The sequence below is a fragment of the Oncorhynchus mykiss genome, chromosome 18 (assembly GCF_013265735.2).
Source record: "Oncorhynchus mykiss isolate Arlee chromosome 18, USDA_OmykA_1.1, whole genome shotgun sequence".
In the NCBI taxonomy this organism is placed as follows: Eukaryota; Metazoa; Chordata; class Actinopteri; order Salmoniformes; family Salmonidae; genus Oncorhynchus; species Oncorhynchus mykiss.
Genome location: NC_048582.1, coordinates 60,344,479 through 60,370,562, shown reverse-complemented (window position 1 = coordinate 60,370,562; position 26,084 = coordinate 60,344,479). Strand labels below are relative to the sequence as shown.

At 40.8% G+C, this 26,084-nt stretch overlaps 3 protein-coding genes across 9 annotated transcripts in view; all 3 read right to left on the bottom strand.

Moving 5' to 3' along the window:
- Window positions 1-28: 28 nt before the first annotated feature.
- LOC110496647 (progranulin) lies at window positions 29-2,458 on the bottom strand. 4 transcript variants are annotated; one of them, XM_021572666.2, is made up of 4 exons: window positions 1,968-2,458; window positions 1,449-1,589; window positions 789-932; window positions 29-542 (listed from the first exon to the last, which is right to left on the bottom strand). In XM_021572666.2, exons 2-4 carry the CDS (start codon window positions 1,587-1,589, stop codon window positions 414-416), a joined length of 414 nt encoding a protein of 137 aa, XP_021428341.1. In that variant the 5' UTR covers window positions 1,968-2,458; the 3' UTR covers window positions 29-413. The 4 variants fall into 4 exon arrangements, with proteins under 4 accessions (XP_021428341.1, XP_021428339.1, XP_021428342.1 ...); XM_021572664.2 differs by having other exon boundaries at window positions 789-935; window positions 1,968-2,449; XM_021572667.2 differs by lacking the exon at window positions 1,968-2,458 and adding an exon at window positions 1,742-1,935.
- Window positions 2,459-8,620: 6,162 nt separating this feature from the next.
- Window positions 8,621-14,613, bottom strand: LOC110496955 (protein FAM133-like). 3 transcript variants are annotated; one of them, XM_036953422.1, is made up of 8 exons: window positions 13,954-14,613; window positions 12,701-12,798; window positions 10,279-10,357; window positions 10,104-10,175; window positions 9,966-10,010; window positions 9,734-9,805; window positions 9,400-9,483; window positions 8,621-8,889 (listed from the first exon to the last, which is right to left on the bottom strand). In XM_036953422.1, exons 1-8 carry the CDS (start codon window positions 13,975-13,977, stop codon window positions 8,743-8,745), a joined length of 621 nt encoding a protein of 206 aa, XP_036809317.1. In that variant the 5' UTR covers window positions 13,978-14,613; the 3' UTR covers window positions 8,621-8,742. The 3 variants fall into 3 exon arrangements, 1 of the variants encoding a protein (XP_036809317.1); XR_005037528.1 differs by having other exon boundaries at window positions 8,859-8,889; window positions 9,734-9,758; XR_005037527.1 differs by having other exon boundaries at window positions 8,827-8,889; window positions 9,400-9,758.
- Window positions 14,614-19,140: 4,527 nt separating this feature from the next.
- The window catches only part of cdk6 (cyclin-dependent kinase 6), a 94,716-nt gene continuing 87,772 nt past the window's right edge, over window positions 19,141-26,084 (bottom strand). For both annotated transcript variants that reach the window (XM_021572661.2, XM_021572659.2), the window contains exons 6-8: window positions 22,378-22,428; window positions 22,141-22,276; window positions 19,141-21,988 (exon numbers count right to left, since the gene is read on the bottom strand). In XM_021572661.2, coding sequence (XP_021428336.1) covers window positions 21,839-21,988; window positions 22,141-22,276; window positions 22,378-22,428 — 337 coding nt within the window. In that variant the 3' untranslated portion in view covers window positions 19,141-21,838. The remainder of the gene's footprint in view (window positions 21,989-22,140; window positions 22,277-22,377; window positions 22,429-26,084) is intronic.

Sequence of the window (26,084 nt, the reverse complement as noted above, 5' to 3'; positions counted from 1 at the left end):
ACATAGATTACTGAACAAAGAAAAACAGTTTTTTCTTAGAATGTCATTTATTTGGAAGTGTATTGATCTGTCTTTAATGCAATGAATGAGTGGGTGGCATGATTCAACATGTAATGTTATACCATGACATTGTTGAACACTTTTCTGATTGTCTTGAAGGGCATTCTAGAGCGTGCATTATTTCCCTATAAAGCATGGTATATCTGCAGGGTAGAATTCAATGGCTATAGTTCATTTTTACATGTTTTATGTTTGAGTTGCTTTTGAAAGCAAAATTAGAATTGAAAACATTGTTGAATTCGATTTTCATAATAGCAAGCTAGGACTGATGGTTTGGTTAGCTAAACTAGCAAATCTGTTTGTTCAATCCAATACCAGTACAGTGACAACATTATAATTAACAAGACATCTCGTCAGTCCTGCTTAGCATCATTCCTCAGACCTGAAGGAATCTGAGAGTAACCTTTCCTGCACTTGAATGAGGTTGGGTCACAGGTGTATCCATATTCACAGCAATGCTGGCCATCCTCACAGCACGTGCCCTAAAAAAATAAATAGGTCTCAGAACATGATAGTAACATAAAATCTGCATTATATTGCACATGATCTTAATGTCATTAAAACATGTCACACTGCTCTGTATATGCATTACAGATTATATTTTCCTTATGTTAATAAACATGCAACGTTGATACTACCACTTTATCAAACGATAGCTCAGTGGTATTTAAGAACAGTTTTATCAAATCCCCTCTAAACCCTGTCTCCATCAGTTTCAGTATATTTACCAGTGGGAATGGGCAGCAGTCCCATTTGCCAGTCAGTCCCTTGCAGCAGCTGGTTCCAGAAGGGCAGTAGAATTTTGTGTCACAGCGAATGACTCCAGCCTGTGGGGTGCTGTCTGAGGCCTGAACAAGTGCTGTCCACGGAACCTGCTAAAATAACAGAAAACCACACCATCAATATCATACTCTTCGGTTAAAATGTAATATCGTACCAGTGTTCAGGAAATATTTCTCTATTCATTATTTTTTATGGCCATTAGGTGGGCATCAAGAAGGCCTTTGACTTTTACAGAAAGGTCTCCAAACTGGAAAACAAGGTCCACGATCAGGTACCAAAATATGCATCACAGGCAACCAACCCTTTGATGCATATTGTGGTAACCTCATATGCGCCGAATACCTGTTGTGGGATCTTTGCTCGCGCGCAGCTCTCTAAACACAAGGTCTTTTAACTGAAACATTGGTTGTGTCATCCAACGGTGAAGGAAACAACAGTACTATTATGCTGTTTTCTTTTTCCTGTCTTTACAACCGTTGTGCTGCTGAGAATCCCATTTACTAGGGATGTCAAATTGCCTGGTTTCAACTGCTACGGTTGTTGGCATGACAAACAGATCTGGGACCAGGCTACAAATTGCCCTCGTGTGAACCCTGGTTACTCACATGGGTAACTGGACAGCAGGCGTATCCTTCTTTAGTCAAACAGCAAGTTGATTGATCAGAGCAGACCTTCCCATCAGGGCAGGTGATGTAGCAAGAGGCAGTCCCTGCCACCACTAACACCAATGCAGCTATGTTCCACATCTAAAGGATTGAGAATAAACAAAGAATTTAGAGGCTTTTTGGAGTAGATTGAGTTCTAAATGTATTTTATGAAGATTTTTTTAATAGTACATAATCTAAGATGTTTACTTGATCATCACAAAGCTAGGGGAATTTCCAACAATATATCTTACCGTATATGATTGAAAGGAAACTGAGACACAGTCACAGCACTAATATGAGTGTCTTAGTTCGCTTTCAGTTTCACATGCATCTAAATTCAGGAGATTTCAACTTTGACTAAAATTTGAAAAATGTAATGAATTTGTTGTTTACTAATTCTCCTTAGTTTGTGACGGAGTGATTTCTAATTTCATTGTTTAATATTAAATTATTTCTCCTTTTTAAAATCTCACTTACCCTGTCGTTAATCTCAGCTCAGGGATTTAAACACTTCCTGTCATGGGGTTACACACAGCACAATGGGGTGACAGACTCCTTAACCAAAATGCTGCTCTGTACACATTAGGTTTGATACTCCCACTTTTAATAATGAGGAAGTAACTTTCCTTATGAACAGAAACTTATGTCAATGACGAATCCAGAAGTAGTTTGCCAATAGCACCAGCTGGCTTTATAGACTCTTTGTTAATCATTATGTGAGTCTTATGTGAGTCTGCATGTACATCAATGCAATGATCACAGTGCCTTACAGCTCAAACTTCATAGGACTTAAATATTCCTTCCCCTTTAGTCTTTGACACCAATCTTTCCCATGACACACTCTTCACTCCTCACTGACCCCTCCCCACAGTGATCGTACGCACATTTCCCAACCAGAAGCCATGGATTACAGGCAATATCTGCACCGAGCTAAAGGCTAGAGCTGCCGCTTTCAAGGACCAGGACACTAATCCGGATGCTTATAAGATATCCCGCTATGCCATCAGATGAACCATCAAACAGGCAAAGTGTCAATACAGGACTAAAATTGAATCCTACTACACCGGCTCTGACGCTCGTCGGATGTGGCAGGGTTTGAAAAATATTAAGTACTACAAAGGGAAACCCAGTTTACATACACCGTAGCCAAATACATTTAAACTCCGTTTTTCACAATTCCTGACATTTAATCAGAGTAAAAATTCCCTGTCTTAGGTCAATTGGGATCAACACTTTATTTTAAGAATGTGAAATGTCAGAATAATAGTAGAGAGAATGATTTATTTCAGTGTTTATTTATTTCATCACATTCCCAGTGGGTCAGAAGTTTACATACACTCAATTAGTATTTGGTAGCATTGCCTTTAAACTTGTTATGGCTGCAATCCTGCTAACGGGATCGATATGACAACTACCAGTGAAAATAGAGGGCGCCAAATTCAAACCACAGAAATCTGTTTTATATAATTTTAAAGGTAATCTTGTTAATCCCACCAAAGTGTCCGATCTCAAATATGCTTTTCAGCAAAAGCACTACAAACGATTATGTTAGGTCTCCACCAAACCACAATAAGCACAGCCATTTTCCAGCGAAATATAGCATTCACAAGAAGCAGAAATATAGATAAAATTAATCACTAACCTTGAATTATCTTCATCAGACGACACTCATAGGACTTCATGTGACACAATACATGCATATTTATATAAAAAAATTGGCCTTTTAGATTCACTAGTTCCAAAAACATCAAGTGATTTTGCATAGCCACATCATTTCAACAGAAATGCTCATCATAAATGTAGATGATAATACAAGTTATACACATGGAATTATAGATATACCTCTCCTTAATTAAACCGCTGTGTCAGATTTCAAAAAAAGTTTACAGAAAAAGCAACCCATGCAATTATCTGAGACGGAGCTCAGAACATTAGCCAAATTAGCCGCCATGTTGGAGTCAACAGAAACCAGAAAATACATGATAAATGTTTCCTTACCTTTGATGAACTTCATCAGAATGCAGTCATAGGAATCCCAGGTCCACAATAAATGCTTGATTTGTTCGAAAATGTCCGTTATTTATGTCCAATTAGCTACTTTGGTTAGCGCGTTTGGTAAACAATTCCAAAGTCACAAAGCGCGTCCACTGTAACGTGACGAAATGTCTAAAAGTTCCGTAACAGTCAGTAGAAACATGTCAAACGATGTACTGAATCAATCTTTAGAATGTTGTTTACATATATTTTCAATAACATTCCAACCGGAGAATTAGAATGACTTCAGATGACCGGTGGAACGCAGGTCCTTCCCCTGTGAACGTGCATAGTGAAAGTATGGTCAACTCGTGATAGTGGTGACTATTTCCTGTCTCATTCGACCCCCCCTTCACATTAGTCATCAGATAAACTTCTATTGACTGTTGACATCTAGTGGAAGGCGTAGGAAGTGAAAATACATCCATATCTCGCTGTAATTTCAAATGAGAGCTAGGTTGAAAATCTGCCACCCCCAGAAAAAAATCCAAACAGGAAGTGGAATTTGTCAGAGTTTTGCCTGTTATACTCAGACATAATTCAAACAGTTTTAGAAACTTCAGTGTTTTCCATCCAATACTAATAATAATATGCATATATTAGCAACTGAGGCTGAGGAGCTGGCCGTTTACAATGGGCACCTTTTCATCCAAGCTACTCAATACTGCCCCTGCAGCCATAAAAAAAAGTTAACTTGGGTCAAATGTTTTGGCTAGCTTTCCACAAGCTTCCCACAATAAGTTGGGTGAATTTTGGCCCATTCCTCCTGACAGAGCTGGTGTAACTGAGTCAGGTTTGTAGGCCTCCTTGCTCACACACGCTTTTTCAGTTCTGCATGTAAATTTTCAGGATTTAGGTCAGGGCTTTGTGATGACCACTCCAATACGTTGACTTTGTTGTCCTTAAGCCATTTTGCCACAACTTTGGAAGTATGCTTGGGGTCATTGTCCATTTGGAAGACCCATTTGCAACCAAGCTTTAACTTCCTGACTGATGTCTTGAGATGTTGCTTCAATATATCCACATACTTTCCCTCCCTCATGTTGCCATCTATTTTGTGAAGTGCCAATCCCTCCTGCAGCAAAGCACCCCCACAACATGATGCTGCCACCCCAGTGCTTCATGGTTGGGATGGTGATCTTCGGCTTGCAAGCCTCCCCCTTTTTCCTCCAAACATAACGATGGTCATTATGGCCAAACAGTTCTATTTTTGTTTCATCAGACCAGAGGACATTTTGGAGCAGTGGCTTCTTCCTTGCTGAGCGGCCTTTCATGTTATGTCGATATAGGACTAGTTTTACTGTGGATATAGATACTTTTGTACCTGTTTTCTCCAGCATCTTCACAAGTGCCTTTGCTGTTGTTCTGGGATTGATTTGCACTTTTCACTCTAAAGTACGTTTATCTTTAGGAGACAGAGCGTGTCTCCTTCCTGAGCGATATGACAGCTGCGTGGTGTTTACAGTGCTGTGATAAAGTATTTGCCCCCTTCCTGATTTCTTATTTTTTTTGCACATTTGTCACACTTAAATGGTTCAGATCAAACAATTTTGAATATTACACAAAGATAACCCAAGTAACCACAAAATGCAGTTAAGTGATCATTTTATTTATTAAGGGAAAAAAGCTATCCGAACCTTCATGGCCCTATGTGAAAAAGTAATTGCCCCCTAAACCTAATAACTGGTTGTGCCACCCTCAGCAGCAACAACTGCTATCAAGCGTTTGCGATAACTGGCAACTGGCACATCGCTATGGAGGAATTTTGGCCCACTCTTTTTTGCAGAATTGTTTTAATTCAGCCACATTGGAGGGTGTAAGCTTGTTATACTTATGTAAAAAAAACAAACACTGCATGGCCTCAAAGTGCTAATTTGATATCATGGATGGTCAGTCCTTGCATCCAAAGCTCCATCTAGGAATTTGAGAGTGGTGTCACGTTCATCATAAGGAGTAGACCAAGATGCAGCGTGGTATGTTTCCATCCTTTTTTTTGGAAATGAAAACATCAAAGGCCAAAACAACATCAGAACCGTGCCACTAGACTAGTGTTCACAGTCAACAATACATAGACAAGATCCCACAAAGCACAATGGGAAAATGGCTACCTAAATATGATCCCCAATCAGAGACAACGATAAACAGCTGCCTCTGATTGGGAACCATATCAGGCCAACATAGATAAACAATTCCCCTAGATAACACACCCTAAATCACATCCCGACAAGTGGTTACATTTCTCCAGGCCCATCCCTCAGCCTTTCACCAAAATATAGGCAGGCGGACATTATTGTTTCAAATGCAGATTAGCCCTTTAATGCCCACCCCCCTGAGATTTAATGACCTCCATTCCGCAACTGTTACAGTGCCTTCAGAATGGCTTAAAATGTGGTTATTTCTCACCCATGTACACACACGATACCCCATAATGACAAAGCGAAAACATGTTTATAGATTTTTTGGGAAATTTATTGAAAATGAAATACAGAATTATCTCAATTACATAAGTATTCACACCCCTGAGTCACACGCCAGAATCACCTTTGGCAGCTGTGAGTCTTTAAGACACGTGTCAAACTCATTCCACACAGAGGGCCGAGTTTCTGCAGGTTTTCGCTCCACCCATGTACTTGATTGAATTAAGGTCACTAATTAGTAAGGAACTCCCCCTCACCTGGTGGTCTAGATCTGAATTGAATGGAAAAACAAAAAAACCTGCAGACGCTAATCAGCTCTCTGTGGAATGTGTTTGACACCCCTGCACTAAGAGCTTTGCACACCTGGATTGTACAATATTTGCACATTCTTTCTAAGTTTCAAGCTCTGTCACTATGCTGTTGATCATTGCTAGAAAGCCATTTTCAAGTCTTGCCATAGACTTTCAAGCTGATTTAAGTAAAAACTGTAACTAGGCCACTAAGGAACATTCAATGTCATCTTGGTAAGCTTCTCCAATGTATATTTGGCCTTGTGTTTTAGGTTATTGTCCTGCTGAATTTGTCTCCCAGTGTCTGTTGGAAAGCAGACAACCAGGTTTCCCCTAGGATTTTGCCTGAGCTTAGCTCTATTCCATTCATTTCTATCAACAACAAAAAACCTCCCTGGTCCTTGCTGGTGACAAGCATACCCATAACATGATGCATGCTTGAAAATATGTGGTATTCAGTGATGTGTTGGATTTCCCCCAAACTTAACACTTTGTATTTAGGACACAAAGTTCCTTTCTTTGCAGTTTTACATTTGTGCCTTAATGCAAACAGGGATATTTCTGTACAGGCTTCCTTCTTTTCACTCTATCATTTAGGTTACTATTGTGGAGTAACTACAATGTTGTTGATCCATCCTCCTATCACAGACATCAAACTCTGTAACCGTTTTAAAGTCACCATTTTCTTCCTCTCCGGCAACGGAGTTAGGAAAGACGCCTGTATCGTTGTAGTGACAGGGTGTATTGATACACCATCCAATGTGTAATTAATAACTTCATGCTCAAAATGGATATTCAATGTCTGCTTTTTTTTTTTTTAATCCATCTACCAATTGGTGCCCTTCTTTGCGAGGCTTTGGAAAACTTCCCTGGTCGTTGTGGTTGAATCTGTGTTTGAAATGCACTGCCCGACTATGGGACCTTACAGATGTGTGGGGTAGAGATGAGGTAGTCATTCAAAAATCATGTTAAACACTACTATTGCACACAGAGTCCATGCAACTCTTGAACTTATTTAGGCTTGCCATAACAAAGGGGTTGAATACTTGACTTAAATCATTCCACTTCTCATTCCACATCTCAATTAAATCATTTTAAATTCAGGAATAACACCACAAAATACAGAAAAAGTCAAGGAGTGTGAATACTTTGAAGGAACTGTATATTTTATGACCCTAGCCAAATGATGTCGCATTGGCATACTTTACCAGTCAAAAGTTCAGACACACCTACTCATTCCAGGGTTTTTCTTTATGTTTACTATTTTCTACATTGTAGAATAATAGTGAAGACGTCAAAACTATGAAATAACACATATGGAATCATGTAGTAACCAAAAACGTGTTAAACGAATCAAAATAGATTTTATATTCTTCAAAGTAGCCACCCTTTGCCTTGATGACAGCTTTGGCCACTCTTGGCATTCTTTGAGTTCCCACAGAATTTATTTGCAAATTATGGTGGAAAATAAGTATTTGGTCACCTACAAACAAGCAAGATTTCTGGCTCTCACAGACCTGTAACAACTTCTTTAAGAGGCTCCTCTGTCCTCCACTCGTTACCTGTATTAACAGCACCTGTTTGAACTTGTTATCAGTATAAAAGACACCTGTCCACAACCTCAAACAGTCACACTCCACTATGGCCAAGACCAAAGAGCTGTCAAAGGACACCAGAAACAAAATTGTAGACCTGCACCCGGCTGGGAAGACTGAGTCTGCAATAGGTAAGCAGCTTGGTTTGAAGAAATCAACTGTGGGAGCAATTATTAGGAAATGGAAGACATACAAGACCACTGATAATCTCCCTCGATCTGGGGCTCCACGCAAGATCTCACCCCGTGGGGTCAAATGATCACAAGAACGGTGAGCAAAAATCCCAGAACCACACGGGGGGACCTAGTGAATGACCTGCAGAGAGCTGGGACCAAAGTAACAAAGCCTACCATCAGCAAGGGCATTGAAGCTGAAACGTGGCTGGGTCTTTCAGCATGACAATGATCCCAAACACACCGCCCGGGCAACGAAGGAGTGGCTTCGTAAGAAGCATTTCAAGGTCCTGGAGTGGCCTAGCCAGTCTCCAGATCTCAACCCCATAGAAAATCTTTGAGGGAGTTGAAAGTCCGTGTTGCCCAGCAACAGCCCCAAAACATCACTACTCTAGAGGAGATCTGCATGGAGGAATGGGCCAAAATACCAGCAACAATGTGTGAACCTTGTGAAGACTTACAGAAAACGTTTGACCTCTGTCATTGCCAACAAAGGGTATATAACAAAGTATCGAGAGAAACTTTTGTTATTGACCAAATACTAATTTTCCACCATAATTTGCAAATAAATTCATTAAAAATCCTACAATGTGATTTTCTGGATTTTTTTCCCTAATTTCGTCTGTCATAGTTGAAGTGTACATATGATGAAAATTACAGGCCTCTCTCATTTTTTTAAGTGGGAGAACTTGCACAATTGGTGGCTGACTAAATACTTTTTTTGCCCCACTGTAAGCAGTCATCTAAATCAATACATAACACATGTTCATTAAACATGGCAAATGATGAGTAAAAACACTTACAACCTTCATGTCGGAGTCAGCGGACAACTCTGAGGAGTCTTTACGACGTCGCTCAGCTTTCCTCTTCTTCCTGCGGCTCTTCTCACCCTGAAGGGCAAACATTTACAGGCCTCAGTTCCCTGCAGCCCGGCAAGTTAATTTACAGCTCAGCATGTTCAAACACACATTCAGGCAGAAATACACAAAATAGAAGGACTAACAGCCAGATAAATGTTGTTTCTCTTTCTCATATTTTGTCTTCTCCATCTTCTTGGAGAAACAAAATGAGGAAAGTAGACCTTTCTTGCATAGAAAAACATTTAGATTTAGTGAAGAACTCATGTAAAAAAAAATTAAAGATTGCAAATGAATGAACTGAAATCAAACCATGGCTGAACAAACACAGAAACACAATGATGGTGAGGGCTAAGATAAAGATGGAACGTTGAGAAGTGAATGTTGAATAGTGCACACCAACCAAAACATAAGGCCTAGACCAGAAGTATCCAGATGGATTTGATTCAAATACATTTCTAAGAGTGCAGAAATGTCTGAAACTAAAATGACTTATTTCATTACGTAAGGAAAGAGGTGCAATATTCTCCCTATCAAACTAACCTTGCCGTCGGGCTCCAATTCTACAGTAGAGTCATCCGATGCTTTCTTGGAGGACCGCTTTTTCCTTTTGGTGCTCTTTTCATTCTGACCACACAGACATCAGATAAAAACAATTAGTTACAGTAGGACAATAATGTTTCTCAATATTCATTAACCAACCAACCCAAAAATAGTTCCAGGACATTTAACTCACAGTACTTCACACAGCTCTTTGTGCCCGCCATAGAAATATCATTACGTCTAATTAATTATATTTCTATGGTGCCCATAGGGTGACATAGGGTAAACGGTAGGACAAGCTGACAGACTTGTCACCAACATCTATGGCACATACCTCGTCTTCAGAGTCTGAGGAAGATCTGCTAGAGGAATCAGAACTTGATGAGGAGGATGAAGGAGAGGAATGCTTGACCAAACACAATAAAAGCAGAGCTCTTTAGATTTGAAGACAGTAGCTGACACAAAAATCTATTAGTGGAAAGCTTCCATTTTGAAAGGGCAGATAACACTACCGCAGTATGTCTACCACCAGTCTTCAACAAAACATTGAAGACAGCTTTCCTCACCCTGTTGGATTTCTTTCCTTTCCTTCCTTTCTCGATCTTCTTTTTCTAAACACAAAACAAAGATTTGGTGTGAGGTAGATACAGTAAAACAAAATGGTTGTATTCAAATGTTAAACATGGATGGAACTGGAAGCTTACCTCTTTCTCCTTGTCTTTGTCAACGCCACCTAGTAACTTCTCTCTGTTCTTCGCCAGCTCCTTCTTCCAATTCTATAAAAAGCAAATAGCGATGTTTTATGTAAGCTAAATACAAAAACACTGAATTTGTACAGTTTAATAACAGTCAAATAAAGAAGACACATTTGAACAATACCGAGTTCATTTGGTCCTCAAAGTCCACCAAGGCTCTGGAGCCTTTCTTCTTCCTGTCTATGATCTCCTTCACCTCTTCCCTGATGACAGAAGAAAAACCATCATCACTCAACAATGGATCACAACTGATGGCCTTCCGCTGAAGGCCCATTCTGCTAACCGCGGCCTGCTAGCTACATAGAGCTACTTGGAACCCTACTAATCCACGACTGGTCTATCGACGTCGCCGCACGAAGAGGCAAAAAATAGACTTACCTCCATCGCGACATCCCCCAAAGGCCCTTCTGCTAACCAGCTAGCCCCGGTCTGCTAACTGCTAGCCCCGGTCTGCTAACTGCTAGCTTGCTTGCCCCGGCCTGCTAACTGCTAGCTTGTTAGCCCCGGCCTACTAACTGCTAGCACCGACCTGCTAACTGTCTGAATCGCCGCGTCCCCAGCCAGCCCAACCACTCACTGACCCATATGTTCACTTGGCTACGCATGCCTCTCTAATATCAATATGCCTCATCCATTACTGTCTTATTTCACTGTAGAGCCTCTAGCCCTGCTCAATATGCCTTAACCAACCATGTTGTTCCACCTCCTACATATGCGATGACATCACCTGGTTTAAACATCTCTAGAGACTATATCTCCCTCATCATTACTCAATGCCTAGGTTTACCTCCAATGTACTCACATCCTACCTTACCTTTGTCTGTCCACTATGCCATCGTTCCCAGAAACCTGCTTCTTTTACTCTCTGTTCCGAACGTGCTAGACGGCCAGTTCGTATAGCCTTTAGCCGTACCCTTATCCTACTTCTCCTCTGGTGATGTAGAGGTTAATCCAGGTCCTGCAGTGCCTAGCTCCACTCCTACTCCCCAGGTGCTCTCATTTGTTGACTTCTGTAACCATAAAAGCCTTGGTTTCATGCACGTTAACATTAGAAGCCTAGTCCCTAAGTTTGTTTTACTCACTGCTTTAGCACACTCTGCCAACCCGGATGTCTTAGCCATGTCTGAATCCTGGCTTAGGAACACCACCAAAAACTCTGAAATCTCCATCCCTAACGATAAGATTTTTCACCAAGATAAAACTGCCAAAGGAGGCGGTGTTGCAATCTACAGCAACGATAGTCTGCAGAGTTCTGTCCCCAAACAATTTGAGCTTCTACTTCTAAAAATTCACCTTTCCAGAAACAAGTCTCACTGTTGCCGACCACTATAGACCTCAAATCCGTAAACACGGGCACCCTCATAGATATGATCCTAACTAACTCGCCCTCCAAATACACCTCTGCTGTTTTCAATCAAGATCTCAGCCTCATTGCCTGCATCCGTAATGGGTCTGCGACCAAACGACCAACCCTCATCACTGTCAAACGCTCCCTAAAACACTTCTGCGAGCAGGCCTTTCTAAATCGACCTGGCCGGGGTATCCTGGAATGACATTGACCTCATCCGGTCAGTAGAGGATGCCTGGTTAATCTTTAAAAGTGCCTTCCTCACCATCTTAAATAAGCATGCCCCATTCAACAAATGTAGAACTCGGAATAGATATTGTCCTTGATTCGCTCCAGACCTGTCTGCCCTTGACCAGCACAAAAACATCCTGTGGCGTTCTGCATTAGCATCGAATAGCCCCCGTGATATGCAACTTTTCAAGTAAGTTAGGAACAAATATACACAGGCAGTTAGGAAAGTTACGGCTAGCTTTTTCAAACAGAAATTTGCATCCTGTAGTACAAACTCAAAAGTTCTGGGACACTAATGTTCATGGAGAATAAGAGAGGAGGTGCCCAGCTGCCCACTGCTCTGAGACTAGGAAACATTGTTACCACTGATAAATCCACTATAATTGAGAATTTCAATGAACATTTCTCTACGGCTGGCCATGCTTTCCACTTGGCTACCCCTACCCCGGTCAACTGCCTGGCACCCTCCATAGCAACCCACCAAAGCCCCCACCATTTCTCCTTCACCCAAATCTAGATAGCTGATGTTCTGAAAGAGCTGTATGTTTTGTTTATTCCATGTGTAACTCTGGGTTGTTGTATGTGTCTAATTTCTATGCTGTATCTTGGCCAGGTCGCAGTTGCAAATGAGAACTTGTTCTCAACTAGCCTACCTGGTTAAATAAAGGTGAAATAAAATTTAAAAAATCTAAAATGGTGACGTAGGCCTAGGCCCAAACATTCACAAGGGCATGGCCACAATTTCTTGTGATTTGCAGGGAGCATTTCACACTGTGTAGCCTTGTATTACAAGAAAGCAATGTTTTATCACCCCGATTTACCCACATAGAAGGTAATAGGGATCCACCATATACCCGTGGTCACTCTTCAGCAATATTAATGACGGATGTTCAACTCACCAGTTGTATAACCTGGAGAGCTTTTCAGGCACAACGCCTGAGTCCTTATGTGTCATCTTAATGCTTACCATGTTGGCCGTGGTCTTCTCAGGTAATCCTGGATAGAGGGTCCTGCATTGGGTGCGGGTCCATTGGCACATGATGCAGCTATTGGGTTCACATAAGACTAAAAACACAGAGGGAGGCAGTCAGACCAGACATCTCAACATTGACATCTGGCTACCACCCCCAAAACACACCTTGCCAAACAAACAGCACATCGACATTCTGTGTGTTCCTGGCATAGACAATAACACTAGCTAGACAGGAATTGGAAAGGGTGCGTTCGTAAATTAACTGTGGAGTGCCAGAGTGCGTTCAGCGTGCACACTGGACGCTCTGGCCGAGGAGCAGTGTTGATCTGAGCTCAACCGCAGTCAAGCACCCAAGCGAACTGGCAAAAGTTGGCTAGTTTGCTAGCTACTTCCAGACAAATTAAATAACACCTTACTGAAAATGTTACTCGCCCTAGCAGAGCTGGTTAGTGCCTTTATGTTATCATGAGGGTTAGTGACAAATTTATGGCAACAATTTTGTTCAGTTTCTTTTGCCGACGTTTACTTACACCGGTCAAAACAAAGTTAATGTTGTTTGTAAATACCGCAATTATTCCGCGGCCTCTGGCACTCAAACTAAAAGTGCTGTGAAAATCGAAGTAGATTTACGAACGAACCATCACTTGTATTATCTTAGTACGATCAGCAACTTTTATTAGGGTCAAACAAGTCCAAGGCGGTCAATGACAACTCTATGGCCTTCCCGTAAAAATGTGTTTACAAATTCATACAGTAAATTAGCAGCAGATGGTGAATTGATGAACTCGAGCTAACTACTGTAACATTAGTTTATTCGTCCGCGTTCTTTGGATTATGTTAACAGACAGGATGTGTTAGCTATCTACCTATATTATTATAAACATAAACTGATATTTCGACCTAAATAGATAGGTTTAATTCTCTTCTGGCACGGATATCGGTCCTTCTTGTTAGTTACCTGCTAACTTGTTATTCTGTATCTGCCAGTTTAGTTTGCCTAGCTAGTTAGCTATATTCGTTCGATAAACATATTGGTTATTTTAACATGCGCTTTGTGCATCTTTGATATGGTTTAATTGAAATTCAATTTGCCTGCACATTTAGCTACAATAACTAGCTTAGATGGCCTAGCTAACATTTTTCAGTGCCCGCTTTTAGCTATAGCCAACACGTTTGTTTTCATGCATACCATTAATCGTAAAAAGCTAAAGATCCACACAACTTGGATTATTTAACACATTGCTCACCACTCTGTTGTCCCTCTTCCCCATTTCGGTAGATTTAGCCTACGACCGCGCTAATATCAATCAATCCACAAAAAAAAGTTAGATGATTTTAAAGAGGTTACGTAGCTGGTTTCCACACTAAGTAACACAGCCACAGAGTCAAAATTGTCTACAACATTTTTGCTTTTTGTTCTTAATTTAAGGCTAGGGTAAGGTATACGGTTAGTATTGTGGTTGGGTTTTAAATCCGATTTTAACCAAATAAATAGCAGAAATGGGCGGAGTTGAGACATAATTAAGACTTTGTGGCTGTTTTAACTAGTGACGACCGGTCTCTGACGACGGACACAGACATGCAGTACAATCACAGATAGAACAATGAGACAGATATTTTAGCGGATGTACAGACGTGAAGCGTCTGCTTGGTGTTTCCATGGTAGTGAGAGGAAGCCGACTGGCAGGCAGTGGGAGAAGATGGAACGAGATTGAGTTTGGCCGACGTTCTGCAATTTTCTCATCGATGAAACATTTGATCTCAATACAGTTTTCTGTTCCCTAAACTAGAATATGTTATGAAAAGAGTGGACTAAGTTTAGTAGACTTTACTCTTTGTAAAAGTTTTTAAAAATCGCGATGTTTAGGAGTGCAAATGCGAATTGAGTTATTACACACGCGCACTTCATAAAGTAAGCGTTCCCTAAACAGAAATATGCAGATGATGCTTCGACGCGCCAATAGGATCTTGCTAGTTCGTGCTTGGCTCTGCCCACCTCCTTGCTTGTTCTGCCCACTAGACTAATTTGTTCCCATCGCGTCGGCTGTCGTCTATCTTGGTCTAGTAAAACATCCTTGATACAATCAAAGACCACAGTACATTATTTCGTACAGTTGCGCTAAAGAAATTACTGCCTCATAGCGGTAAATAAATAAATAAATACAAACACCATCATAAAAAAAGTTGTGAATACAATAGCAGAAACTTTAAGTTGCTACATCCACTTTGATAACTTACTGATGCGTCATAATATTTTTTAACGAAGTTTTGCGAAATTGCTACATAGCAGCAAAATCAGCTTAGGGAAAACCTAAAATATATACCTTTTTTAATAGAAATATCCCCCATCCCTCCAAGAGAGAATAGTGCCAAACTATGTGGTTCTTGGCAACACTATCATAATCGCAAAAACGGGCAATGAGAAAATTAGGATTCATGCTTATGCATCAACAACCTACTTCAGACCAGCTTTGAATCACAATATATGAAATGCATTTTATTTTAAAAGTGGTACTGTACAAATGTAAGGGCAGACTACATAATGGGCATAGACTAGACATGATGTTATGTAGCAAGACCAATAATTCGCTAGAAAAGTAATAATATGGCGAAAATGGTGACCATCAATGCTGATTCCCCCAAAACACTCAGCTGTTTCACCTGAAAAACACATATCATCATTGTATTGTACACCAAATATAATTTCAACAGAGAACACCACTAATAATAGAGAAACACAAGATAAGTAATCTGCACAAACAGCACCTCAAGAACAATTAGCTATAATTGAAAAAACACTAATGCCTAAATCCTTTAAATCAAGATAAGGGTTTCATTGGATTCATTGAGCATGTCCTTTTACAACAACCAATAAAACACCCGTAGCTGAAGTACAGAAGACACCACAATAAGAACTGGGTAGGCTTCTCCTATGCTTGCTGCAGATAGGGTGATCTGCATTTACTGGGGATATAAGCTTGCTATCAGTGCTTGGTCTCACTGGATTCATCCCAAATGGTAACATATATATACAGTAGTGCACTACTTTTGACTACAGCTCTATGGGCCCAAGTCAAAAGAAGAACACTAGGGAATAGTGAGCCATCTGGGTCTCAGACTCGGACTAAGGACCATACTCAGGCAGCACGTAGAGGAACTACTCTGAAGTTAGGAACTCAGAATCACACCTGAACTGACAGGAAGCATACTTACAATAACACATCTTAAACGTGATATATTGTGTCTATTTAAAAATAAGACCATCTGGTGGTAATTAAATAAGCAGTAGTGAGAGAAGTACATTTAAATGTTTATGAATAATAAAATGTGTTACGTTATATTATATAATGCGTTGTTGTTTTGATATGCAGTATAGAAGAGATTAGTTTACAATGTTAAATGTATGAATGCTGGCCTTGGGTCTGAACCCCGCCCTGTGTAACTCGGTCCTAGACTTCATGACGGGCCGACCCCAAGTGGTGAAGGTAGGGAACAACACCTACACCACACTGATCCTCAACAAGGGGGCCCCACAGTGGTGCGTGCTCAGCCGCCTCCTGTACTCCCTGTTCACCCCTGACTGCATTGCCATGCACGTTGCCAACTAAGTTTGCTGACGATACAACAGTGGTAGGCCTGATTAACAACAACAATGAGAGCCGACAGGGAGGAGGTGACAGTCCTGGCCAAGGTCACTGACGACCTGAAATGTTCACTCCACACTGACAGCAGTGCGTCTTCATCCTCAGGAGGCTAAATAAATTTGGTTTGGCCCCTAAGACCCTCACAAACTTCTACAGATGCACCATCGAGAGCATTCTGTTGGGCTGTATCTCTGCCTGGTACGGCAACTGAGAGTGGTGTGGTCAGCCCAATGCATCACCGGGGTCACATTGCCTGCCCTCCAGAACATCTACAGCACCTGGTGTCAGAGGAAGGCCAAGAATATAATCAAAAACCCCAGCCACCGAGCCACGGCCTGTTCACCCTTCTACCATCTAGAAGGCGTAGACAGTACAGGTGCATCAAAGCTAGGACAGAGAGACTGAAACACAGCTTCTATCTCCAGGCCATCAGACTGTTAAGCAGTCACCACTAGCTGGCCACCCCCCAGTACCCTGTCCTGAACCTTGGTCACGGTTTCTAGCCGGCTACCACCCGCTACTTTACCCTGCACCTTAGAGACTGCGGCCCTATATACATACAGTTGAAGTCGGAAGTTTACATTCACTTAGGTTGGAGTCATTAAAACTCGTTTTTCAACCACTCCACACATTTCTTGTTAACAAACTATAGTTTTGACAAGTCGGTTAGGACATCTACTTTGTACATGACACAAGTAATTTTTCCAACAATTGTTTACAGATTGTTTCACTTATAATTCACTGCATCACAATTTTAGTGGGTCAGAAGTTCACATACACTAAGTTGACTGTGCCTTTAACAGCTTGAAAAAATAAATAAAAAGGATGTCTTTAGAAGCTCCTGATAGGGTAATTGACATAATTTGAGTCAATTGGAGGTGTACCTGTGGATTTATTTCAAGGTCTACCTTCAAACTCAGTGCCTGTTTGCTTGACATCATGGGAAAATCCAAATAAATCAGCAAGACCTCAGAATTTTTTTTTGCAGACCTTCACAAGTCTGGTTCATCCTTGGGAGCAATTTCCAAATGCCTGAAGGTACCACGTTCATCTGTACAAACAATAGTACGCAAGTATAAACACCATGGGAGGATGCAGCCGTCATACTGCTCAGGAAGGAGATGCGTCCTGTCTCCTACAGATGAACGTACTTTGATACGAAAAGTGCAAATCAATCCCAGAACAATAGCAAAGGACCGTGTGAAGATGCTGGAGGAAACAGGTACAAAAGTATCTATACCCACAGTAAAACAAGTCCTATGTTGACATAACATGAAAGGCCACTCAGCAAGGAAGAAGCCACGGCTCCAAAACTGCCATAAAAAAGCCAGACTACAGTTTGCAACTGCACATGGGGACAAATATCGTACTTTTTGGAGAAATGTCCTCTGGTCTGATGAAACAAAAATAAATAGAACTGTTTGGCCATAATGACCATCGTTATGTTTAGAGGAAAAATGGGGAGGCTTGCAAGCCGAAGAATACCATCCCAACCGTGAAGCACGGGGGTGGCAGCATCATGTTGTGGGGGTGCTTTGCTGCAGGGGGGGACTGGTGCACTTCACAAAATAGATGGCATCATGAGGGAGGAAAAGTATGTGGATATATTGAAGGAACATCTCAAGACATCAGTCAGGAAGTTAAAGCTTGGTCGCAAATGGGTCTTCCAAATGGACAATGACCCCAAGCATACTTCCAAAGTTGTGGCAAAATGGCTTAAGGACAACAAAGTCAACGTATTGGAGTGGCCATCACAAAGCCCTGACCTCAATCCTATAGAAAATTTGCGGGCAGAACTGAAAAAGCATGTGCGAGCAAGGAGGCCTACAAACCTGACTCAGTTACACCAGCTCTGTCAGGAGGAATGGGCCAAAATTCACCCAACTTATTGTGGGAAGCTTGTGCAAGGCTACTCAAAATGTTTGACCCAATTTAAACAATTTAACGGCAATGCTACCAAATACTAATTGAGTGTATGTAAACTTCTGACCCACTGGGAATGTGATGAAAGAAATAAAAGCTACAATAAATAATTCTCTCTACTATTATTCTGACATTTCACATTCTTAAAATAAAGTGGGGAACCTAACTGATCTAAGTCTAAGACAGGGACTTTTTACTAGGATTAAATGTCAGGAATTAGGCTAAAATCTGAGTTTAAATGTATTTGGCTAAGGTGTATGTAAACTTCCGACTTCAACTGTAGACATGGAACACTGGTCACTTTAATATGTTTACATCCTGTTTTGCACACTTCATATGTATATACTGTATTCCAGTCAAGGCTCATCCTATATAACTACTGTACACACCTTTTCTATTCCTATACTGTCCATACTGTCTATACACAAGAAAACATTAGGAACACTTTCAGAATATTGGGTGCACCCCCTTTTGCCCTCGGGGCATGGACTCTACACGGTGTCGAAAGCATTCCACAGGGATGCTGGTCCATGTTGACTCCAATGCTTCCCACAGTTGTGTCAAGTTGGCAGGATGTCCTTTGGGTGGTGGACCATTTTTGATACACGGCAGCGTAGCCTAGTGGTTAGAGCGTTGGACCAGTAACCGAAATGTAAAATAGAAACATACACATTCTTTACAGATTGTACATCAGAAACTATCACAGGAAAATGTGCTTTTTCAGCATTTTTCACAGCTTCACCTGTTAACATTTAAATACCACAACAAAATATCCATACATTCCACAGCTTAATTACAACCCAATTCAATATTAATCACAATATTATTTTGTTATTTGCATGAATCCCAAATAAGAACGCTCACATATACAAAGCATATTTTTTATTCAAATGGTGCAACATGAAGCAATCACCACTGGTGGCATTTATTCATGTCAACATAATGCCCATTACCTCCATATCATCATTTTAAATGAAGTTACCATGTCACATGTGGACATTTCAAATACATTTGTGGCCTTTACTTTCATCCTTGGAGCTTAGAAAATGTGCTAAAATACTACATGTTTCAGTACTGTTCATTGGCTAAAGGGTATTTGCAATACAGAGCTATCATAGGTGCATTTCTGCAATCATAGGAAATCTATGGCAGACCCCATGTAGGTGGCTGTAAAAAAGTATACTTTTATTATTTTATATTACATAGACAACAGTATTCCTGTCCCATGTTTTAAGTTACAAATGACCAATAAACCTCTTAAACCAAATAAAAACATACATTGATCGCTTCAAGTTTATATAATGTAGACTACAATGATGACAGTCTACTTATTAGGGCAGTTGACGTTGAACTGACCGATACCAAGAAAGCTTGACAATCCCTATTTCTAGAGAGTTGTAATATGAAGTCTGCAATGTATCCATCAATGGCATGAATCATCTGACAGGACAGAGATGAGGGCAAAGCAACTCTACATCTACATGGAGAGGGGAGCTCAGTCCAAAATTCTTTCATGTGTTTTTTTATTTTTATCATGTATTAGATTAAACCATATGCGCCCCGACACTGAAAAACAAGTAAGATATCAAACATACTGTATCATAGCAAACGTGTAGTTGGATTCACACGGTCAGGAATTCTGTAATATGATTATAGAAGCACAATCATGTTGTAGCATTAACATCATCCAATGAAACAGTTGATCAATTAACATCATCCAATTAAACAGTTGATCCATTAACATCATCCAATGAGACAGTTGATCAATCAACATCATCCAATGAAACAGTTGAGCCATTAACATCATCCAATGAAACAGTTGATCCAGTAACATCATCCAATGAGACAGTTGATCAATCAACATCATCTAATGAAACAGTTGAGCCATTAACATCATCCAATGAAACAGTTGATCCATTAACATCATCCAATGAGACAGCTGATCAATCAACATCATCCAATGAAACAGTTGAGCCATTAACATCATCCAATGAAACAGTTGACCCATTAACATCATCCAATGAAACAGTTGATCAATTAACATCATCCAATGAAACAGTTGATGCAGTCTAATCATGAATGTGCAAAGTGTGTCAGAATGATTTCTGATTTGATTTCTAATAAGATCCTGAGTGTATTTGTGTGCTAGCAGCACTAGATATACCAGAGGGAAAGTTATGGTCTAGATGTATTGCTGTGCAGTAAGAAGTTTTACAAACAAACTATTTTCCTTGACTAGTTCCAATCCCACAGAGGGAGCAACTCTGAAAGCACTCTAGCTAGTCATATTGAATCAAAGTGAGCATAATACGTAGGGTATTAAAACAACCATTCTTAACACAGGACAGCTGTGTGTTTCAACATGAACCCCTATCTGTTTCTATGTAACCCTTACAGACTCAGTCTAAATGAAGCAGGTACAATGTTGAACCTCCTCTGAATCCGACGTATCACTCTGCCGTTTCTCTCTAAAAAATCTCCCAACGAAGAACATTTCACTGACCCACACCTGCACTGACCTTACTACTATCCTGCTACACATGTCAGTATGCTGGATATGCAAGTAAAACCAGCAGTCACGACTACTGACAGTATTAGTGCAGTATCTAGCTCTATAAAATTCTACATGCCTCACATTGTCAAACCTTTCCTCCCTTGGATATTACCTTGTATTCTTTCTAGATCTTACCAGAGATTTACATTTAAATCCCCACATGTTGTTAAAGTCCAATAAAATTAAGACAAAATAGAAAATAAGACATCAACTGTCAATAACTTTAAAATTAAGTTAGGAAATACAGAATCATGCTTTTATGCCAAATGTAATTGCGCTGAATAGTGCGTACGTCGACCTTATTCTCATTCAACAGTCACTTTACTATGCCCTGTGCATCAGGTCATACATAGAGTCTCGAATGGAGTCAATCAGATTTCATTACAGTTTATGACACTGAAGTACGGATGCCATAAGAGGTACTCAAAGTGACATATTTTCAGTCTTTCCTGTTCGCACCAGTCAAAGTCTTATAAGATGAAGCCCATCAGAAATCCTGCTCTGGCCTGCAGTAACACAGGACAACCTGTAGGTGGCAGTGATATCAAAACACACGTGTTTGTTTGGACCAGAAGTAGCACTAGGCAGTGTGTGAGGTCCTCCTGCATTGGATTAAAATGTGTGTGTGCGTGTGTAATCTCTCTCGGTTGTTGTGAAGGTGAGCTCCAGGTGAGGTCCATGCCGACCTACCCTTGCTGCTTGGTGTTCCCCCACCGAGGAGCCTCTTCTCAAGCTAAGGAAGGAGAGACAAGAGGCAGCAGCTCCTGGACATCCAGAGGTTCTCTCCTGGTGGCAGTACATCTCAGCTTCAGGGGTCCTTGCATTGTTTAAACTTTTTTTTATAAAAGTATCCTAAAAAGCAGCATTCAAATTGGTAAATTGTGGAAGACAGCACGGTTGCCTTTTGGAATCAAATGTCTCTGTTTATTGCTCTCTTTCTCAGTCTTTGTGTCCATCCCTCTCTTTCTCTCCTTCTCTGTCAGGCCAGTCCAGTCCTGGGCCAGGGGGCTGTCAGGCAGCTCTCTCCTCCAGGGTGGGCTTGTTGCTGCCGATGGGCTGGGCGTACACACTCTTAGTGTCACTATCCACACTCTGGAAGTAGGGGTGGGTCAGAGCAGCAAATGCTGATATCCTTCTGGAGGGATTAAAAGCCAGGAATTGCTGCATGGACAAAACAAATATTATTATTATAACATTTTCCTTTACAAAAAGAAAAGTGTGAGTTTCATTCCTTTCAGACAAATCCATTTGAAACAGTATGTGCTGTATTTTGAGTGTGTGTGTGTGTGTGTTTGTGTGTGTCTGATACTCACGAGTAAAAGGGATTTCCCCAGCTCATCCATGTCAGGGACAAGTTCTCCGATTGGCTGCGGGGGTCGTGGGGAGAAGGCACTCTGTGGTAGGGCTACTTCCTGGGGCCAGTCCTCCACCGAGGGAACCCCGACCACACTGAAGGATCATCATCATTATCGTCATCGTCATCATTACCGTCATCATCATAACAATAACAATGTTAAAACTGTAAATATGACGTACAACATGGTACTTACTCTAAAATCTTGCCCAGCTGATCAACATCTGAGTTTCCTTGAAACAAAGGTCTGGGAGAAGAAGAGCACATGTCAATATAACTGAAGATGAAGTAACAAACTGTGTTTAATGAATCAGATAAATTCGTTTTTTTGTTTTTTAAAGATCCCCAGTTGAACTTCATCAATTCTAATTTGTCCTTCATAAATCCATGGGAGCTGTGGTGGTGTGACAAGCAGCCTTCGTGCTGTCTCCATCCCCTCAACACAAAATGACACATTCCTACTGAGCAGATATCATTAATAACGGACATAACCAGTCCAACCCTCACTCGGTTCTACTGTAAAGAATTGGCTTTCCTGGCTGTTGTGACCAAGTTCCAGTTTTATTGTCACATGCTCAAGTACAGTGAAATGCTTAACTAGAATGCTCTATCCAACAGTGCAGTAATCAATATCAAAATAATAACCAATAAAAAGTTTGGACACACCTACTCATTCAAGGTTTTTTCTTTATTTGTACTATTTTCTACTTTGTAGAATAATAGTGAAGACATCAAAACTATGAAATAACAGATATAGAAAGAATAATGTAGTACCTCAAAAAATGTTAAAGTCGGAAGTTTACATGCACTTTAGCCAAATACATTTAAACTCAGTTTTTCACAATTCCTGACATTTAATCCTAGTAAAAATGTCCCTCTCTTAGGTCAGTTAAGATCACCACTTATTTTAAGAATGTTAAATGTCAGAATAATAGTAGAGAGAATGGTTTATTTCAGCTTTTATTATTTTCATCACATTCCCAGTGGGTCAGAAGTGTATATACACTCAATTAGTATTTGGTAGCATTGCCTTTAAACTGTTTAACTTGGGTAAAATGTTTTGGGTAGCCTTCCACAAGCTTCCCACAATAAGTTGGGTGAATTTTGGCCCATTCCTCCTGACAGAGCTGGTGTAACTGAGTCAGGTTTGTAGGCCTCCTTGCTCACACATGCTTTTTCAGTTCTGCCCGCATATTTTCTATAGATTGAGGTCAGGGCTTTGTGATGGCCACTCCAATACCTTGACTTTGTTGTCCTTAAGCCATTTTGCCACAACTTTGGAAGTATGCTTGGGGTCATTGTCCTTTTGGAAGACCCATTTGTGACCAAGCTTTAACTTCCTGACTGATGTCTTGAGATGTTCCTTCAATATATCCACATACTTTTCCTCCCTCATGATGCCATCTATTTTGTGAAGTGCACCAGTCCCTCCTGCAGCAAAGTACCCCCACAACATGATGCTGCCACCCCCGTGCTTCACGGTTGGGATGGTGTTCTACGGCTTGCAAGCCTCCCCATTTTTCCTCTATGGCCAAACAGTTCTATTTATTTTTGTTTCATCAGACCAGAGGACATTTCTCTAAAAAGTATGATCTTTGTCCCCATGGGCAGTTGCAAACCGTAGTCTGGCTTTTTTATGGCGGTTTTGGAGCAGTGGCTTCTTCCGGTTATGTCGATATAGGACTAATTTTACTGTGGATATAGATACTTTTGTACCGGTTTCCTCCAGCATCGTCACAAGGTCCTTTGCTGTTGTTCTGGGATTGATTTGCACTTTTCGCACCAAAGTACGTTCATCTCTAGGAGACAGAATGCGTCTCCTTCCTGAGCGGTATGACAGCTGCGTGGTCCCATGGTGTTTATACTTGCGTACTATTGTTTGTACAGATGAACGTGGTACCTTCAGGCATTTTGAAATTGCTCCCAAGGATGAATCAGACTCGTGGAGGTCTACAATTTTTTTCTGAGGTCTTGGCTTATTTCTTTTGATTTTCCCATGATGTCAAGCAAAGGTAGGCCTTGAAATACATCCACAGGTACACCTCTAATTGACTCAAATGATGTCAATTAGCCTATCAGAAGCTTCTAAAGCCAAGACATAATTTTCAGGAATTCTCCAAATTGTTTAAAGGCGCAGTCAACTTAGTGTATGTAAACTTCTGACCCACTGGAATTGTGATACAGTGAATTATAAGTGAAATAATCTGTCTGTTAACAATTGTTGGAAAAATTACTTGTCATGCACAACGTAGATGTCCTAACCGACTTGCCAAAACGAGTTTGTTAACAAGAAATTTGTGGAGTGGTTGAAAAACGAGTTTTAATGATTACAACCTAAGTGAATGTAAACTTCCGACTTCAACTGTAGATATGGACATGTAGGAGGGGGATTCGGAGAAAGTGACTGGTAGCAGGAGAAATAATAATAATAATAGTAAACAGTATGGCAGCAGAATAAGTGGTGTGTGGGGGTATGTGTGTGGTGGTGAGTGTGTGTGTGTGAGGGTGTTAGTGTGAGTGTGTCAGCGTGTCAGTGCAGGCGTGATAGGCGGATGTACATGTAAAGAAGGATGGAAGTGACTGGTAGCAGGAATATATAAATACTGATGGTGATATACTAGTTGTAAATTATACATCTAAGCAGGAATAATAGTGACCAGTAGCAGGATAAATAGATACTAGCGGAGCAGACAAGAGAGTACAGAGGACTGTTTCAGCAGCACATGGGAGGAAGGCATGCTCAAGGCCCAGCAGCGTAAGTCTGCACTGTAAAAAAATATGCATTATTGAGTAACTGGTTCCACAGGATTTTTTTTCACTCAACTCTACCAGACGAAAAAAATGTGTTGTCCCAAACTTAATTCCAATCTTTTCAACTTACATACAGTATTTGACACATAATTACATTGTGCATGTTCATTTATACCATCATTATTATTCAACATGTCCTCACCTGGGATTTGAACTCACAACCTCTTGGTTCACAGCATTTCAATCTTCTTGCAATGCCACCATGTCTGTGACAACTATCAGTTAATCTGGCTATTCTCTCATCAATTATTTGATTGACTTTTTCTGTATAGTTGTCTAATGTTGGTGGGACATATTACTCTGTTTTAATGGTACTCCTTAATCACTATGAGAAATCAAATAGTTTTCTTGAGTGTATTTTTAACAGAGCTGATATTTACTTTGAAGTGTCAATTGGACGATTGGAATACTATGAACCAGGAGGTTGAGAGTTCAAATCCTAGGTGAGGAAATGTTAATTACTGTATAAATGAAAATGCACAATGTAATCATGTATAGTGTGTCAAATATGTAAGTTGAAAAAGCAGTATGTGTGTAAGTCGTTCTGCAGCCATTTTTTTTAGATAAGATGCCCTGATAGTTTCTAGTTGAATAAACATATGAGACAATGTGAGCAAACGCATAATTTTAAGTTGACTACATTTTTGCATATGTTTTCTCAGGTTGGAGCTAAGTTTGGGCCAACATTTTTTTTTACCGTGTGTGAGAAGAGGGAGGGAGGAGGTGGAGAGGCTGGGGATGAAGGGAAGGAGCAGGCCTGCTGGTGGTTCCTGTGGCTTTGGGCCGTCCTGGACGGCCGTGGGCGGGCATGCTTCCCCTGGCACCCACACAAATTCCAACAGTCTTCATTCCCACATACAGGCCTGCTCTCAACTCAAACGACCGCTGCTCCCAACCAAGCAACGGGTAGAAAAAAAGCCTATTTATCTCTCAGCCGTGTGTGTTTGCCTTAGGTCTCTGTGGGCCTTCTGGTGTGTGTGTGTGTATATGTGTGTCTGTGTGTGTGTGTGTGCCTGTGCGGTGGTAGGTAGGGGGTGGGCGAGCTGTCCCGTATTGTGTGAAAGAACGGTTGAATCATTCTAACAGAGACTA

Bases quoted from the DNA above. Each gene is read 5' to 3' on its own strand.
- LOC110496647 (XM_021572664.2), bottom strand. From the start codon at position 1,589: ATGTGGAACATAGCTGCATTGGTGTTAGTGGTGGCAGGGACTGCCTCT. The intron at 936-1,448 runs GTGAGTAACCAG...CTGTTATTTTAG, and splicing joins CCTGCTGTCCAGTTACCCAT to CAGGTTCCGTGGACAGCACT. The intron at 543-788 runs GTAAATATACTG...TTATTTTTTTAG, and splicing joins ACTGCTGCCCATTCCCACTG to GGCACGTGCTGTGAGGATGG.
- LOC110496955 (XM_036953422.1), bottom strand. From the start codon at position 13,977: ATGGGGAAGAGGGACAACAGAGTG. The intron at 12,799-13,953 runs GTGAGCAATGTG...CTGTGTTTTTAG, and splicing joins GGAAGAGGGACAACAGAGTG to TCTTATGTGAACCCAATAGC. The intron at 10,011-10,103 runs GTAAGCTTCCAG...TTTTGTGTTTAG, and splicing joins ACAAAGACAAGGAGAAAGAG to AAAAAGAAGATCGAGAAAGG.